The sequence below is a fragment of the Zerene cesonia genome, chromosome 19, assembly GCF_012273895.1.
Source record: "Zerene cesonia ecotype Mississippi chromosome 19, Zerene_cesonia_1.1, whole genome shotgun sequence".
Classification (NCBI taxonomy): Eukaryota; Metazoa; Arthropoda; class Insecta; order Lepidoptera; family Pieridae; genus Zerene; species Zerene cesonia.
The window spans coordinates 10,206,302-10,226,326 of NC_052120.1; the positions used below are offsets into that span (position 1 = coordinate 10,206,302).

General features: G+C 33.5%; 1 protein-coding gene across 8 annotated transcripts in view; it reads right to left on the bottom strand.

Annotated features, from left to right (window-relative positions):
* The window catches only part of LOC119834493 (embryonic polarity protein dorsal), a 35,890-nt gene extending 18,501 nt beyond the window's left edge, over positions 1-17,389 (bottom strand). Inside the window, exons 1-3 of one of the 8 annotated variants that reach the window (XM_038358876.1) lie at positions 17,231-17,389; positions 7,621-7,686; positions 2,990-3,116 (exon numbers count right to left, since the gene is read on the bottom strand). In XM_038358876.1, the coding sequence (XP_038214804.1) occupies positions 2,990-3,066 (77 nt within the window). In that variant the 5' untranslated portion in view covers positions 3,067-3,116; positions 7,621-7,686; positions 17,231-17,389. The other 7 variants (XM_038358875.1, XM_038358874.1, XM_038358872.1 and 4 more) reach the window with 7 other exon arrangements.
* Positions 17,390-20,025: the final 2,636 nt, after the last annotated feature.

The following is a 20,025-nucleotide window of genomic DNA, read 5'->3' on the forward strand; positions in this document are numbered from 1 at the left end:
AAAAAAAAAAAAAAACAAAAAACATCCACATAAATCAACAAGTCATCGAAACATTAACAAAGGAGGTATCAACGCGCACAAAAAAAAGCCAGGAAGTTGCGATGGCCACGCTAGTACAATGACGCGCGCGTATAAAAACGGCCATCTTATATTTTCACAGGCGCCGCGCGTCAATGGGCATTTCTAGCTGACGTCACGACACGGCCAGACCGTGACGTAGCTCGCGCCGTATTTATAGAGCTGGAGCGGGTGCATCCACACTAGGCGAAGCAATGTATTCCGTTTAAATTACATTTCAATTGCTGTACCTGATCAAAGACATTTATCCCTGTTGGGTGGAACATATTTCGCAATTTTGACTATGTTTTACCTATGCTTTAGAATCTCGTACAACCTGCGGTGGTCTGTAATTAAGTAAATAAGTAATGGCATTCGTCACCTAAGCCAGCAAAGCAATTGTAACACCAGTGTTATAAGGGAGGTGGTGACCCAAACATCAAGTACCCTACCCGCTCCTTTGTTTGTTATGCCATAAAAACAGAATGCTTTCCCAAAGTGAAGTGCTCTGCTAACGAATAGTTGCATTTACATAATAATTTACTTATGAAATGACAAACAAAATGTAAGCTCCTGTTCCAGTTCTCTTCCAAGCAAAATTTCTACAGCATAGTAGCACGATAAGGATACGACTATCTTAATAATTCTTGACCTGGGCATGCTAAGTTCTTGGTGATATGACTTTAAAAACAAAAATTTGGAAAAACAAACGCTATCATTCATTTGTTTAAAACTAACAAAACAAGGAAAAAATTTCTATAGGCGGTGAACCTACAGCATTTCTAATTATATGTATGACTTGGTATCATTTATATGATAAACAGTTCGGAAACATTTTAACAAGACAAGTGACAGATATATCTCGGAAAGTGGTCAAGCACGAATTGGGTCAAGTTCATACTGAAGAACTTGGCTATTGTCTATTATTAAAATTAACGTAGAGGTGTAATTTAGCAAGATAATAAGGACTTTATAGGATGTCTGCACAAAAATGCTTAGCATTTAATGTTCGTGTACTTGTATGTGAGTTAGCCAGTTTCTTATTTCCACGAAATGCCTGTACAGATTTAGATGATTTTAGTTAAAATATAATTACATAAAAGTTGCTTGATGGTTATAACCTGAGCCTTGTACTAAAAAATCATGTGTTCGAAAACCAACGGGTGAATTTCAAATACTATTAGCATACGGTTAACGATAAGGTTTGGATCACCCGACGATGATGTTAGTTACTTTATAAACACTGCTAAATCATTCCAATTATACGTAAGAGTTTCTTGAAACTTGCTTGAAACTGCTTTTCGAACCGTTGACGAATGTTAAAACTATGTTATGACGAATCCAAAGTACTTCTAGAAGTCTACTTTAATTATTGAATAATTACATGAGATTGAGTATGACTGATTAAACTTAATTTTAAAACTACACAGCCACTTCTATCCGATATAACTTGTTGTTAAAACAATAGCCACTAACTCGATCATATCAAATAGAAACCATCATCAACACGATCTACAATTAATTATCGCTGCAGGCGACGCGCCAAGAATAAATAGGAATTGTTTACGAGAAACACATACATTTAATAACCAAGTTACCGCTACACGGCGCATGCTTGTGTTACTGATATTGCCAGTTATATAATATATATTTATGTGTAGATAAATACAAATAAGAATAAATTAGTTTGTACTCAAGCGGAACATACGATGGTTTCTGAGAATTTCAAATGTGTATAAATCCCTGTGTGTGCCTTGGGGATCTTTAATATTTCATTCAGTGTTATATGGAGTATAGCACTGGAAGAGTTTTTAGAATCGGCCCACTAATTCCTTAAAAAATTAGCGCGTTCAACAAACTCTTCGTATTGACATTAGAAAGCTGTTAACAAGTAAGAGAGTTGTAAAAAAATGTACTTTTGTGTAAAAATTAGCATGTTCGTAATATCATTTTAAAAAAAGCTTAGCTAAAGAGTTTATATACGATGATATACAGTGGAATGAGTATCTAAAAATTGCTTTATAAATCTACATAAGATACCAATACCAATACCATACCCAACCCATACCACCTAGTCAATTTAGCCTCATTTTTCAATAAAATATTTTCCCTGATCACCACAAGAAAGCGACAAAATACAAGCGCGAATGTGAACTCCCCCTAAGGCGGCCACTCACGCGACGCGTGCTCCGCTCGCTGCCAAAATATTTCGTCCGTTCAAACGTTTACTAAGCCGAAGAAAATTAACCAAACCCTAATATTTCAAACTCAAACTCAAACATTTATATATTAGACTTCTTATAGAAGCACTTTTGAATCGTCATAACACAGTTACGACATTTACCACCGGTTTGCAGAGCAGTTTCTACAGATAGGAGAGACGGCAATAAATTCTGTAGTTTAATTATGTTAAGAATATATAGTACCATATTAGCAGTTGCAATTGACCTCTGTATATCAACTGAACTTGCCAGTGATAATACTAAATAAAACTTATTCGCGATAGCGAAGAGGAAATAATATGTTTTATATATGCATATCAATACAAAAATGAATCGCCAAATTAATCGCAAATACATCACTTATAATAATAGTAACTATTTCTAAGTACATATATATAAAGTATCACAATTATTGTTTCTTTAATGTTTTCGAACACACAGAAAGATAGATTAAATGTCAGACGACAAAGGCAACCAGCTCCCCGTGACTGGCTTTCTGCGTAGACGCGGACCACTAAGTGATCAAATCGTCTACAACAGTGGTGTTGACAACATCTCTAAACGGTCAAAGAACCAGAACGATAGCTTTTTTTTTTAGAATATACCCCTCATAGGAGGCCTGTGTCCCAGCAATGGGAACATATATGGGCTGATGATGATGATGATGATTATGGTGATGAAGATGATGATGATGATAACTGCGCACTCACCTGAGCGCCTTGCTGGCCGGCTGCTCCACGATGCGCACGCAGGGGTGCGCGCCGAGCGCGGCGGGCGGCCGCGACATCGCGTCTACGTCCGCGCCAAACACGGGGTCCGCGCGCGTGATCGCCTCAACTGCACAGAGGTCGCACTTTACATGTATTGTTCATTTGAGTTATATACCTACAGGACTGTTGTTAATTAATTATAGGGATAGGGATTCATTACGCGAGGCATTTATAGGGAGTCGAGAAGAATCCCAACGTGCAGGGCGAGGGCAATTAGAAACAGGAGAGACACCAGATAATTTATTCCCTAAAATATGATTAAACAGTGCCTTTGATTTGCGATTTCTGAAATTCGACATTCTTTCACTAAAATTTAATAAAACTTTACATGAGGGTGGAAGAGGTGAAGGTTACGGTTAGGGGGTCTTTAAAACGAATTAAAAAGGGCAAGGGGTTGCTGAAATTTTTCAAAATATGCCTCACGTAATTAAATGGAATTTTCACTATACCTTGCAATTTTCACTATAGGTCGATTTGTTAGCAAAAACAAGATATCTATATGAAACATGTTCAATAAATGAATAAATCTATCTAGAAGACTTCTTTTAGTAATTTTGAAATGAACTTTTCTTTAAAACTACTTCTAAATAATCCCACACGTTTCCGTTATTATGGGATAATGTATGACTTCACGCGGCATCCTATATGGTCCACTGTACGACTTGTGAAAATAACAGTAAACATTTAAATTTATGTACCTACTTCGTTTTTGTGAGTAATTTATCATACGAGTGTTTTTAAATTTCTTTTCAATCGACGTTCTCAAAGAAATAATGGAGGGTTGGTTTTCGACCGATTGCAGTGTTTAATTTAGTGTTTAAAGGGAAATTTTTGTCATTTGGTCCAATTTTAGAATCAGGAGTGGTACCTCCCCTCCCCAGAAACATTGGTAACCTTTTTTTTTTGTAGAAAATATTATTTAAATCAAGAGGATTAAAAGTGAATTAAAGGGTCACAGATAATATTGAATAAATCACGATTAGAACAGTTCGAATTTGCAATAAAAGGATATGCCTACATCAAAATATTTTCAACATTCTCTTACCCTGAACCTTTGATTTTATAACCGTAGTCGGAGGCATTGCCCACTGAGTCGCTACTGTTGCACACTTAATAAAACAACACTGTATTTTCTCCGTAAATCTGTACAAAGCTAGCCTTTAACATCCACGCGAACGTAATATAAAGTAAAAATGAAATTAAAGTTAAAATATCACATTCAGCACCCAATTAGTTATCACTATTACATATCTTACGAGCGCGTATTACTAACGTCAATCAACGCGGAGATCACAACGTTCAGTAATTTATACAATACACAGTTTATTAGGCGTTAAGCGGAGTGATAAAAAATGTGATTCGATTATCCTCATCGCATTCATTTCGGTCAATCGTAACGGAAGAGTTAGCATCCGCTAACAAAAGATGTATCGTATGGTCTTAGCATAGTAACAATATACAGACGCGTTGTATGAATGAATGAACATGTTATAATCTACACTAATATTATAAAGAGGAATAATTTGTTTGTTTGTTTGTTTGTAATGGATAAACTCATAACTACTGGACCGATTTAAAAAATTCTTTCATCATTAGAAAGCTGCAACTTCGCTGAGTGACATAGGCTATATATGTACCCCGAGCAAAGCCGGGGCGAACAGCTAGTAATAAATATAGTAAAAAAAACGAAGGCAAGCAAGCACTATCCAAAGCCGCATTCCGATTTCGGGACAACCACATCACCGATACTCTGCATAAGCAGTTTATTACAAATAGTAATAATCCTACTAATATTATAAAGGCGAAAGTTTGTAAGGATTTGTGCGTGTTTATACTTTATTGCTCTTTCACGCCAAAACTACTGAACCGATTGCAATGAAATTTGGTACGTAGACAGCTGGACATCTGGAATAACATATAGGCAACTTTTTATCCCGATATTCCTACGGGATACGGACTTACGCGGGTGAAACCGCGGGGCGAAGCTAGTAAGAAATAATGATGGAACTCCAACATGGTTTCAGAATTAACATACGACGAAGCGAGATAGGCTGGTAACGCGTCTGCTACCTGTTAAATGCGAAATCAGTCAACTACATTATGAACAAAATTGCTTTCAAAAACATCCCAATTACCATTTTAAGCACTGGCATTTTAAGCACTTTTAACACTGGCTGACTGATATTATTATCAGACAACAAATACGGATGTCACTAAAATAATAACATTCACGTTATGATTTATGAAATTTAGTTCTTACGCGTTACAATTTAAGGTCACTTTACGCGTGCGTTGATCTTTAGATTGACCAACATTGCGAGATTCGATTGCGAGCCAAGGACGCGCTTTCACCCGGTGGGGTTTCCCCGCTAATGTAGCGTCGTATTGGCCCCGTCTGAACCGGTAAAGAAATGTGGTCTACGTAACGAAACATTTCCTTCCACATCTTGTCTTGATAAGATTTCTTGAACCACAATTGCTAAAGTATTAAATGGATACAGAGATTGAAGACATTTCATTTCATCGTTTCAGAGTTTAAATGAATACCCCTGCACTGTTATTAGTAAACAAGTGTCCTTAATGTTATTTTGTGCGTCCGGGTGTAGCTTGTAAATTACTCCGTCACCCAAATAGGCCAATGTACTAAACGAGTAACAGAAAACATAGCAGTTGGTAGGTATCTATCTCTTAATACTATTGACCTCTTTAACGTTGCCTATATCGTAATCGGTCGACCAGTTGTAGAAGATGATCCATCCTGAAGGCCATTAGCTTATCGCAGTATATTGGTACAGACTCCTCAACTTGTTGACCACAACTAAAGGGTCAGCCCTCAGGAGACTAACGACGCTTGGCAATTAACATATGAACACCTACTAGCTGTAACCCGCGGCGTCACTCGCGTGGTACACGTGTTAAGTACCATATTTCGTACAGATACGACAAGCGGTTTTCGCGTGAAAGAGTAACAAACATCCATACTTTACAAATGTTCGCGTTTATAATATCGGTAGGATATATTTTAGGCACTTACATTACGTAAGGGAGCAGACAGTATATCGAAATCTATATCAATCAATCTTATCTAAATCGTTTATATTTAAGATAAATATCAACAAATTGTTTCAGAGGCTAATTACTGAATCTGAACATTCGACCACCGGGTGTTATGTATGGATGCGATTTGCGTTATCGCAGACAAAATTAACTATGTGTCATCGACCACTGAAATTCTGAATCATCACTTTTAGAAAAGAACAATACAAGATAAAGAATCAATACAGCTTTATCTCGTATATCCGAATTATAATGGAATCATCGTATATCGGAATAATTTCAAGGCGAGAGTAATAACTATATTTCATAACATTATATCATACTAATATTATAAATGCGAAAGTTTGTAGCGATGTGTGTGTGTTTGTTGCTCTTTCACACAAAAACTACTTAAACGATTGCAATGAAATGTGGTATGTTGTCTACATGTTGGACAACTGGAATAACATATGGGCAACTTTTTATCCCGATATTCCTACGGGATGCGGACTTACGTGAAACCGCGGGGCGCAGCTAGTAATATATATTTATGTTAAGTCTGAGAATAAAACAATGACCATCCACATGCTAAGGAATTGAAAACTGACAGATATAGAAACGAATTATAAATGAAACCCAGAAGTATTTCATACATAAACTCAACGACTATTTAGCCTGCGCAACTCAGTGATACAGTCGGATGCTGCAAGGTCACGAGGTCAGGATCCTTGTTATCTAAAGCAGTGTTTCCCACTCGTAGCCATAATTTCCTTCTATCTTAAGGAAAATCTAATCATTCTCTCAAATGTAGGGGTGTCTTACTTATTTTAATAGGTACCTGCAGCATGGGATGCATATCAACAACCGAACTATATATTTTCTCATGGGGCATGGCTGAGATCGAATGATTGAAAAATACTTTATAATATTCACTAGAGAAGAAAAAAACGTCGAAGAATCGAACCCGGGACTTCTCGGTCCTACGCTCACGTGTTCTACGCGTATCAAATACGCACTACAATATTGGTGTCACAAACACTGTAGCCCATATTTTCATATTCTGTGGACCAGATGATCAGTTACGAATTTAAAACGGCACTTAAAATATCATCAATCACAAAATATTCTGGAAGGTGGCGTTATCGACACAAGACAAATGACTTACATATGATTATTTGGGATATTTATAGAGACAGAACCTTGGCGAGAATCCTACTAATATTATAAATGTGAATGTTTGTAAGGATATGTGTGTGCTTGTTGCTCTTTCACGCAAAATCTACTGAACCTAGTAAATAGTTGGAAAACTGGAATAACATATAGGAATAACTTTTTATCCCGATATTCTTAAAAACAACTCAAATCTTAATTAATTTAACATCGATAAAACCATAACTATAAGAAATTTACTTTTAACGTCAAAACTAGCCGAGATTAGCACACACACGAAGAGTTGTATAGCTAAAGGAGCCTTCACACGAACACAACATCAACAACAACAACAAAGTCGTTTGTAAATAAAGCTGCATACTCACTGACATCACTTATATTCACGTTGGCAGGCCCACCGTCATCGTTATGTATTATGTTTAACACGCTCTCTGTGGACAACACGTAACTGGTTAGCACTAGGGTTAAAGCCGGCAAGCAAGGGTTAATATCAACTGTAACACTAATTTGCTGAAAAAATACTATCTAGTCTACTGAGTTGTATCCATATTATGCCATCTTTATACATGTGCGTAAGTATGTTTCGACTTTCGAGACGAAAGGTTTTTGAAAAGAATATATCTATTTTATTTACAGATAATTAGAATACTATTACCAGAAGAGAACTATGCTATTCTTGAATAACAAATCTATACTGATCTTATAAAGCTGAGGAGTTTTTTTGTTTGTGTGAACGCGCTAATCTCAGAAACTACTGGTCCAATTTGAAAAATTCTTTCAGTGTTAGATAGCCCATTTATTGAGGAAGGCTGTATATGTACCACGGGCGAAGCCGGTGCGGACCGCTAGTACAATATATTAAGTTTTGTTTTATGTTCCGGTTCGACACGAGCAGAGCCGGGCTCTTTAATAAATAACCAATAAACTTTAACGGTAAGATGTCATAAATTAACATAATAAAATTATTCAAACATACAGATCAATATAATTACTATTATACACAAATTAAAATTATCTAAGACAAGAAGCTTACAAACATCTAAACATACACAGAAAGCCAATGTCTACGGTAAAGCTATACTTGTTAAAAGAATAATAAACAGTTTAAATTCAAATTCAAATTCAATTTTTTTACAAATTCAAAATGATTGATTGTAATTCACAGGTTATAAGGAAGGTATTACATTATATAAAGTTCTACTGTGATCCGCCATGTGGCGTACAAATATAGTTTTTATATAAATAATAAATTATTCATCATATTTATAAATTTATAGAGCATTATTATTGACAATACCAAGCACAAATAAAGCTAAAATCGCGCGTTAATTGTGAAACTAATTAAATTGTCTCTAAACTTAACTAATACAGTATACATAAGGTAATTATGTACTTCAACCTGATCCTAAGTAGGACAATAAGATAAACTCATTAAATTATTGTATTAACATCGATCCTTATTAAGTGCACAAAGTTTCAATTAATCTATCAATTTAAAGTCGGTGAAAATCCGAGTAAAGGGTTCGATTACATAAAAACATAAAGAAACAAGTCAAGCAAATATAAGCATGTTATGAAGTGCATTCAGAATTATTATTTCTGTGAATGTATTATCCGGAGAGGTTTATTATTATTATTACATACCAAAGGAAAGTGATACACTTATTAATTCTCCGATTTTATTATTAAAAAATAATACAGTGTTTGGCATTTTTATGATCTAAATACCCAAAACTTTAGAGCCTAAGAAATACAGAAGGAAACCGAAGAAGTAACTTGGGAGTTAAAAAATCACACTTAATATTGAAACTGCGTCAAAGATTGTAAGGATGTGTGTGTTTGTTACTCTTTTACGCAAAAACTACTGAACCGATTGCAATGAAATTTGGTACGTAGACAGCTGGACAACTGGTATAACATATAGGCAACTTTTTATCCTGATATGAACTTACGCGAGTGAAACCGCGGGGCGCAGCTAGTTCTTTAAAATTAACATCACTTTCTGACTACACTCGACAATCAAAATACAAATTTGTGGGTAGACTAAATATCTTCCAATGATTAAGTATAATATGTATTATAATATCGAAACAATTTAAACAAATCCAACACATTTCTATCGATATTTTCAATCAAGCCATTAATTGAAACTATATATGCCACTACAAATATAAACTAGTCTACAATAATATACCTATTGGACACCCAATCAAGCCCAGAATATTCCCTAGAATTTGCCGCACTAACTGCGTTGCTATTTTATAAGAAAACTAGTCGCTTCCGACTCCGTCTACTTTCTACGATAATAATTCCACTAGCACGTGCATGCTTGCGAAGCGAGTGAAGCGTGTAGCGAGAGATTTTATTATATATTTTCCTTATGAATCTTATTATGTACAACATTTTATGTACATAGCTATGTTGTAGGATTTTATGTTCACATCATATCTGTACTATCTATATGTATATACCTACTCTTCTAATGTATGATATTAAATTTAGGAATTAAAAACTTTTTAACGGATTTAAAACGCGATTTATGCATTATATTATTAACCCGACTAGAAACAAGAAAATACTATAATATTATAGTTTGTTTATTGGATTGTTCGGTTGAACGTGCATCTCAGGAACTAATGGACCGATTTGATACTTAATAACTGTAAGTTACGTACAATACACATAATCTGACAGCATTATATGTGCCAAGGGTTAAGTCGGGAAGGAGAGGTAGTCAAATAAAATTATATAATAATTCAACTTTACATGAAAATTTTTAATTGAAAAAACAATTACCTATTTATTCGATAAATATTGACATTAAAATCCAAGTTTCAAAAGACATATTTTCGCTGTATTGATTTATTTATTGCAATCCGAAAAATTTAATTTTTTTTGGACATTATAATATTTGATGGTAAACATAGACATACAACATCAATACTGGCCCAAATTAAAAGATTCCACTTTTTGGTTGGAACGTCCTTAAATTCAAATTAGAATTCTACAAATGTAAAAAAACAGAAACAACATCTTCATGTAAATTTTACAAATTAAACTTCTAATCGATTCGTACCAAATTTGATACGCATATTATATAATGTAATGCTCTAAAAATATACAGGATACCTAACTATTTACTATGTTTGCTTTCACTCGATTACTATTCTTATGGACTAAACTTCTTTACGGATTTTAAAGGCGATAGATTGATCGTCTTTAAAATCCCTACGTATTATAATACGTATATATAATCGATGACCACGCCCGTAAAATGGTAAAAACATCAGGTTATCAAATAATAACACAATATATATTTTGTATTTAAGACTAGCGGTCCGTCTCGGCTTCGCCCGTGGTACATATATACCCTATAGCCTTATTCAATAAATGAGCTATCTAACACTGAAAGAATTTTTCAAATCGGACCAGTAGTTCCTGAGATTAGTGCGTTCAAACAAACAAACTCCTCAGCTTTATAATTTTAAGTATAGATAGTATAGATTAAAGGCTCATTTTTATCCGAGTGCAAACTACAAAACAAGTTGTATGTGCATTATAATCGTAATTTAATGATCACTTTTTGCGGCAGTGTCATTTTATGACAAGTTTATATCAATATTTGTATAATTTGGACATGCTTGATTTGTGTTTTTGATCGAATTTTATGTAAGAAGCCCTACGTGTGTATACCTGTTCGTTATTTACGTGGGATGCTTTCAAAGCAACTGAAAAATAGCATAACTACTTTATTGTATAAGGGTGTTGTTCGTCTGTCTGTCTGTCAAGACCCTTTTTCGCCGGAACGCGTGGGGGTAACACCCTGAAATATTACCCTCATATCATACATAATACTCAGGTGTAATTTTCTAAGCGTTCAATTTCAAGTTCGCAATCAAAAGAGACAACCGTTAACGCTTCCAACGTTCGACACTCGCAAGGGAATCAAAACCTACAGAGTATTTCCTGTGAATGCAGAATATTTGAATTTACTAATATTTAAATTACAAAGCAACGCCTTATAGTACAGACAGAAAAAAAAAATGCGAAAAACATAAATTTTTAGTTAAATCTTGTTATTATACCTACAGGTTTGTACGTCACTCGGTGCGCGAATCGAAGTCGCACTTGGCCGGTAATTATTTTCAAAAAAAAAGTAAGCTCTGAAGTATTTCATTAATAACGAATAAAAATTTATTTTCAACACTAAAGCTATTTTAAACACACCCCATTAAAGGGCAATTAGCGTCCATCGACCAAATACGCTTATTGTTTGATGCAATAACACCTAGTTTCCTCGTAAGACCTACTGCGCAGTTCGCGTCTAGCCCACGTCTAAGCACTAGGTGGCACTAGGCTATGATAGCTAACCGCTAACGTTAAGTGAATTATCTCCGCTGAGATAACAACTATGTAGCCACTTATAAACCTATCTTGTAGAACTATAGGGCAAGTGGTAAACTTCTTTAATCACAAACAATGCGACTCATTTTGATAGTTTCCTTCATTTTATTTTTTTCGCAAGAATTTAAATAATAATCTCGCTATACTCCTTAATACTACAAAGTATAAAACAATGTAGCTTTATCTGTCCCTATTTATGGTTAAATCTTTAAAACTACGCATCGGTTTATGACGGTGTTTTTTTTAATAGATAAAGTGATTCAAGAGAAAGGTTTATATATGGATAATAACATCTATAAAATTACTCCGAACTTAAAGCGTGTGAAGCCGCGAGCAAAAGCTTATCGATGATATGACGGTGATGAATAGAATGTGTTTTTTTTATTAAAAAAAAAAAAAAAAAACGTTGAACACTTCTAACACCTATAGGAGTTTTAATTTTTAGTTTTATAGCATTGAAATGCTTTATCACCTATAGGAGTCCTTAGTATAAAACAGAGATTTAGTATTGTAGATCCTACAATAAAAAGCCATTCCAATAAATAACAAACCTTCACCTACGTCATATAAAAATTCCCATTTCATTTGCAATCCTTTTATGAACACAATATTTCATTACAAGCTTATCATTACAGTAAAAACATCTTCACGGAAACCATTGACTAACTGATAAAATAAATTTATACGCTTCCTATACACGCTGAAGTAATACAGGTTATATCTTTTAATAAATAAAACAGAAATATGTACCAAGTAACTTCAATGACAGTTTCGTATGAATCAACAGCGACGCCCTTCGAGCGGTAATAATGACTCTCCTCAACAATGGTGATTCTGTATCAATTATTTTTAATTGTAATAAAACTGAAAATTATTCCAACTCTGTACACTTATACGTTGATGTGGTCTTCTTGGTCATTTGTTCATAGAAATATGTAAGTATTTTAAGTTTTCTCTCAAAAATCGAATCGGGTGAATCATGATATATATCACACATACACATACATAGATCAGATGTTGGACAAAATTGATTACGAAACTATAATTTTAAAGGGGTGAAAAAGTGGAAAGCCGTTTGTGTAGGGGAACAAAATTCACACGATAAGGCAAAAGCCACGCGACTGAAGCCGCGGGCGAATTGTTCTATTTCCAACCCTTTCTACACTACAATCTCCGTAAAATCTAATTTTGATACAAAAATAAATCATAAAAACATGAAACTAAATATTTTAACGCCCCCAAGTAATTCTATACTCTCAAACATTGATATAAAATACTAAACGGCTAACAAGGAAAAAATTATTATTTCACTAAGTAGATCAAGTTTATAGGGCAATGACTTAACAGGTTTTGCGACTATGATAATAATTATGAATGTGAGAACAGTCTGCATGAATGGGAGTACAACTCAGCGAAACGACTATCTTATTTTCGATAAAACTTTACACACTTAAATGGATGTAAGTCCGATGTGACGTGTATTTACTGCAGTTTCTAAGTATCGGAATTTTCTTTTCCTATTAAATCGTTATATATCCTATATTAAAATAAGCATTTATTGATCGCTGCAACTTGGTTCGCGTGACACAAAGATCACCCGGTTTTTTGCCGCAAATCAGAATCGGAAATGACGCTAAATTTTTGCGTAAATATTATAATATCACTCTACAGTATGCAGAAACACACTTCAAATAAGTTAAGCCAGTACTAACTAAATTATTAAAAAATAAAACTCGTGAGGAGTCGGAAAGTAATACGTACTTACTACAATTATTTTGTAACTGACATAATAATAAACCGGTTAGAAGTTTATATATTATAATGATTCACTGCGTCACTGGGGTGGTACCCAGGTAGAAAGTAGCCTATGAGGTAACGTAGACTATAATCTATACTATATAATATGAAGACATATTTGGATAATGATTTTTTTGTGTTAACACATAATGATTGTTTTAATTTCTTAATTTACTAAAAATAACTATTGAGAACTACATTTTCCGTTTTGATTTCTACCAAAGTTTATCATCAACTTTACTAACCACCCACACATAATAAACTTATATACTTAAACTTAACTATATACTTAAACATATTTCAAGAAATATCAAGTACTAAAACTGCATATGTATAATATAGGTAATAAATAATATGAAAATTCTTATTGAGTAATGTTTCAAAAATAAATACCGGGCAACAATGGTGACATGTCCTTTCAATAAAATAATAAAGACACACACAGTTCAAACACTAAACCACATCCACAATCATGGAAAAATCACTACATACTAACAATCATCGCTGATGACAAATTCGTAGAGGGGATAAATTCTTCAATCTCACTATACATGCATGAGGAAAAAAAAACAAAACACAATTACATCTCGTACAAACTTTTCTGTTATGTTATATATGTTTGACAAAAATTGCATAATGTTTTTTCAATAAACAATGTCAAAAAGACATTCAATAAATATGAGAAAAATTATCGAGGGGTGGTGGCTGGGTTATCTACCAAAAAAAAAAACTTATGCAGTTTAAAATATATCACATATTGAACACTATCATTTTTTTTTGCTAACTCAGTAAATTTTTGTTGTACATCTTATCTCAATATGTACATAACACACAAAGGTCTGACTGACCTTTCTACCCACAGCCCAAATTACTGGACTGATCAGGCTGATATTTTGCATATAGATAGCCATTGTGATGTAGGCATCCGCCAACTAAGGACTTTGATGAATTATACCGCAAGGGGATAAAATAGGGGGTAACTAAATGTACCATGAGAATTGATTTTGATAATGCTGGCAAAGCTGCGGGCGAATGGCTAGTAAATCATAAGGTTAAATATTAGGCTATAAAGGGAACAAAACGTTAAGTAAAATTATGAAACAAAAAACGTAATATTTGCGTGTTAGGTATTAGGTAATCTAAAATTTTGATAGTATCACCCTCACCCTAAACAAACCCCTGTTTTAAATCGAAAGGGTACAGGCACCCTGGCTTCACCTGCAAATTGATTTTTATATAAAATATGTGAAGCAATAGAGAATGTGAATGTTCATATTTAATATTGTCAGTATGTCTTTACATCTAAGTTGATCCTTATATCCAATATAATCTCCTGTAATATTATTTATCATTATAATGATATAGCCTATAACACTCAGCAATCACAGATCATTTTTGCAATGGTCAAAAAATTTAATTCAAGTATTTACAATTTGGTGTGCAATAGACAAGGTGCAATGGATTTGGTACAGTTCAAAATTTGACAGGTTACTAAGAAAATACAAACTTACTTACAAAAAATGATACATTCAATTATAAATGGTTCGGTTATTCCCAATTTTCATCAGTTTTTAATATCATGTGTTTAGAGTAACGGTGTTTACAATCTTGCAGCGGCATATTTGTAAAATATAAACATAAATATCCGATCTATAGTGATAATATAAAGCTGAAGAGTTTGTTTCTTTGTATGAATACCCTTATCTCGGGAAATACTCAACTTGTTTTGAATGTTTTTTCACCATTTTATGTACACAACTGAGTGCTATAGAGTCATCATGGGTGAAGCCAGGCCACCACCCTAGTGTAAATTAAGAGATTCAGATTAATTAGGTATAAATTTAATGTGATCTTTGCCAACCATTTTTTTATTATATGGCACTGGACCATTATAACATGAATATTTTAGCGAAAAAGCTGCAATCATAGAAATGCCAAAAATTTATAAAATCAAATGTATTTAAAAAAATGCAAATGTTTTTATAATATGATATAAATTTCTATATTATAGCAGAAAACACGTATTTTCTACAATTATATAGAATTGCTACAAATTATAAAGACAGATTAAAAAATGAAAATTGTCCAAGTTTGTGAGCATTCCTTACAAGGTAGGAGTGATATTTCCACATCTGTTTTATAATGAAATAATACCACCTGTGTTAATTATTCCAGAGCTAAATTTAGATTATACTTTTAAAACACACAGTCACAATTTTACAATTATATTTGTCATAATTATTAAGTAATAACGTAAAGTATTTGGATCAATTTTGTAGATTTATTTTATTGGTACGGTATGCATAATGCTATGTCAAAATAAAATTATTGTCCTCAGATTTCAAATAGTTTACTTAAAGAATATATTTTCAAAGACACAAACAAAGTTTTGGAAAATAATATTGTTATAGTAACAATATCTTCAAATGTTTGTGTTATAAAATATTAAATGTATAATTTTTACAGTTATAAAAAAATAAATTCATTTTTATTCTCCATTGTTTTTTTATATTTAAAACTTTATTTCCTTCACTTTACAAATAAACTGTTATTAAGAAGTTAAAAGTAATAAAATAAATATGATGAAGCCATCAAATTGATTGTTTACTTATCTATAAAAAGTCATAAAATGTTATTCTGCAGTGAATTCATGTTGCATCACAAAACTGATGACTTATATAATTTATATAAGTAAATACATAAATCTGTGCTTTTATGTGATGCAAATAATAAAAATGATATCACTGTGGAATTATTGTGACACATATAAAATGTACATTTTGAATAAGGAATAAAACTATTTTAAAAAATATATACACAGCTTAATTTCTATAACCATCCAAAGAAAGATGCTCTACTTTCGACGTGTAGCAGCCAGTTTTCGAGATATTTATAGAACAACACTCAGAGCTGAGTAACAGATAAAGGAAGCAACCATTTTACTAAACAGATGGAAATTATAGTACAAAATATCGGTAATTACAAGGCGAGAAGCAAAGAAATTTCTACAATAATAAGACGTATGATAAAAAATTCGTGCAAAGAGCAGGCAAGTGTCAATTGGTCAATCTAATTAGAGCAGGTTCATGCATTTTTCACTCGGTTACCTCCGCCGTTGTCCATTGCTCGTTTATTTACGACTCGTCTGAGGATATCACAATTCTTTCAGCACTAGTTATTTATTTTAAACTTCGTCATCACTGACCGTATTGCACTTATGTCTTATAAACTGTAAACTTTTTATGCCTCACTAATTTTTATCGCAATATTACCCGCACGGTTACCGCAAATCAAAAACTAAAGACGTACCTCCTTAAGCATGATCCTATAATAACTGTCTTCACTTGACCAAGCAACTAGTTATCAAGGTCTTGTCTCAGTAGACATGCACAGTTCCAAGAATTATGGAACAGGTTATATCGAAATCGACACTTATTTTTACACTTCTGGTCCGAACCACTGAACAAACAGACTGAATATTTGCCGGTTATTTTAAAATAAATAAATTAATAAAAAACTATAAAGATTACCGAAAGTTTTAACTTTGGCGAAGTGAACGTCACAACTTAATAATAGCCAAGTCGCTATTCGCTAGTGGTGCATCAAATGCGTGAACACGGAACATCACACAGCAAACGTTTGAGTACAATTGGCCGCGAGGTGTCACATGGTGCGTTTGTGACGTTTGCGGAATGGACATGCGCAGTTTGGTTATCAAACTTTTCATATAAGTGTGAGCGAGAGAGCTATAAAACAATAAAGTTTCTTACGTACCTTTTTGTTTTACGGATTACAACTGATTCAAATCATTAACTGCAGCTGCACTCTTAACAGCAAATTACAAAATTATAACACACAGAATTTGAGATTTATTTTTTAGATAATTTTCTAAGGTAATCTTTTTAAATTACATTCATGACACAACACAATTTCCCGCCCATATTGTCCAATTTTGACACTTGTTGCTCTGACAATTCGATAATTTGACGTCTTATTCGAATGACAGATAATATAAAGTTTATTAATTACTTAAAGTATAACAATTACATTTTTAACTATACTCAAAGCGCAGGAAATAATACTCAATTGTACATCGGATGAAACGTACAAATTTTCCATGTTTAGATAAATATAAAGTAACTGAAATTGATTCTTCAAAGTTTCTAGGTACATTAGTTAAATATGGTATGTTAATATTTTTATTCTTATATGCTGAAATTCTAGGTGAATTAGTTAAATATGGTATGTTAATATTTTTATTCTTATATACTTATGGCAAAATATTTGATACGCAGTCACTTACTGAAGTTTGACACGCTAAAGTTAATTTGAAGAAAACGTTGACAAACCTTTTCCTATATGTATATATGAATATTGATCTCAATAGAAATGACTCTGACCTGTGACTATGGGTAATGAGCAGTAACAAACAGTTTAAAAAACATTGATAGCACTTTTCCCTTTAAAAAAGATGATTACGCATTTACATAGAGACTGATTCTATTTGAGATCCAGATATTGTATCACCACAAATAACATAATACTATATCACAAAATTATTAATTATTAAATTGTCGAATACCACAGCATAATTACGCTACTCGAAAAAAAATGTATAGTAAAATATTAACGTTAGTTTTACCTACAGGAACACCTATAAGAAATATACGTACAAATGGTCAATCTTATAAGTAAACAAATGTTTAATGTGGGAGGTGGCGTGCTTCACACCGGGCACAAGTAGCACACCACCACGGTGAATGAGGGAGTTGGAGGCCCGTTTCCTTTTCCTCACCTTCTCACTTTCCCAGTCCATTCATGGACAGTGTTGATCACTTACCATCAGGCGATCCACCAAACAACGCTACACAAACACACATGTCCGCCAAGACACAAAAACAATCAATACGGGAACCTATATTTTACAGTCCAGAATTTTTTTCAAAATCTATTAATTTGTATCTTTACTTTTTTTGGTTTTGTCGATTACTTATTACACATTTAATTATTATAATATAAAAATCTTTATCTTCAAATAAGATGAAAATAACTAAACGTTGAGGGTGAGTCATGTTCAAAAAGCCTTATTTCAGTGCGTGGGCGAAATTTCAGTGGAATCAGTTAATGTTGTTATGAGTCATAGCTACGCATTCGGCATCGAATAGGGGATGAGTAACGGAATTTGGGGTTAACGTAGAAATTATATATGTTACTGGGAAGGTCCGATATTAGCGAACGTTAAGATGCACCGATGTATGTCGACGATCACCAATTTCGCTGGCGTAACTCCGAAACAGTTTTTTATCTACACTTACATTATAAACTAGCTGCACCCCGCAGTTTCACCCGGGTAAGTCCGTATCCCGTAGGAATTTCGGGATAAAAAGTTGCCTATATGTTATTCCAGTTGTCCAGCTGTCAACGTGCCAAATTTCATTGCACTCGGTTCAGTAGTTTTTGCGTGAAATAGCAACAAACGCACATACCTTACAAACTTTCGGATTTATAATATTAAGTAGGATAGTAGGATATGATACTTTTCTTTTTTTGTACATTTCTAATGTTTTCACGCAAAAGCCACGGGACTGATTTTAAAAATTCTTGCATTATTAGAGAACTGCGAATCGGATATTCGCCAATGACCACTGTATCATAACTCATCACGGAATCACGAACATATCCAACGGTGATACGGTTTTTGAAATCAGTCCAAGAATTCATGAAATTAGCTTACGCGTTCAAATTGACAAACAAACAAACTTTTCAGATTTATATTATTAATATATATTATATATACGAGACCCCTGAGTGGTAAACATGTATTGCGTCACGGGTGAAGCCAGGACGGACCACTAGTAGAATATATTTAGGACTGATAATCACGAGGGTGGTTTATAATATTAGTGTCATTGAAGTGAGGACCCTCCATATGGAATTACACCAATGCACTATATTTAGGGGTACCTATTTATATCCATACAACATAATATATCCTATCATTTACAAACTTTTATTCCAATTTTTAGCTCACTAAGGGTGCCGCCCTTAGAGCCGCGAGTCCGATTTGCATTTGACCGAATTTATTATTATAAAATAAAATTTTAAATAATTTATACAAACTTAAACATGAATTTTAATTAAATATGTGGGTTGAATACATATTATATAAATCCGATATTATATTTAATTAATAATGTAGCGTTTTTAAAAATACCTACGTTTAGGTTTTTTACGTAGATCTTACATAACATACATAAAATATTTAAATAGCTTCCTAACGACTGCCAACCAAACGCTTACTTTTCCTGTTCAATGCAAACAAATGCATAAAATCATAATTAGAAAGTTTGTGTAGTCTATAGTTTTGCAATGCGCCTATCGCGCCATTACCGGTGACTCACAGACATGGCGGCAAAACGCCGCGCCTGTCACTAGCGTGTGGCGCCAAAAACCTTCGGCCATATTGCTACGAAACGTCAAACAAATAGCCTATATACAGTATTCCCTAACCCTATCGATATTATAGCCCTTAAAAATTAAGTAATAGATACCTATAACTCAAAGGGGTT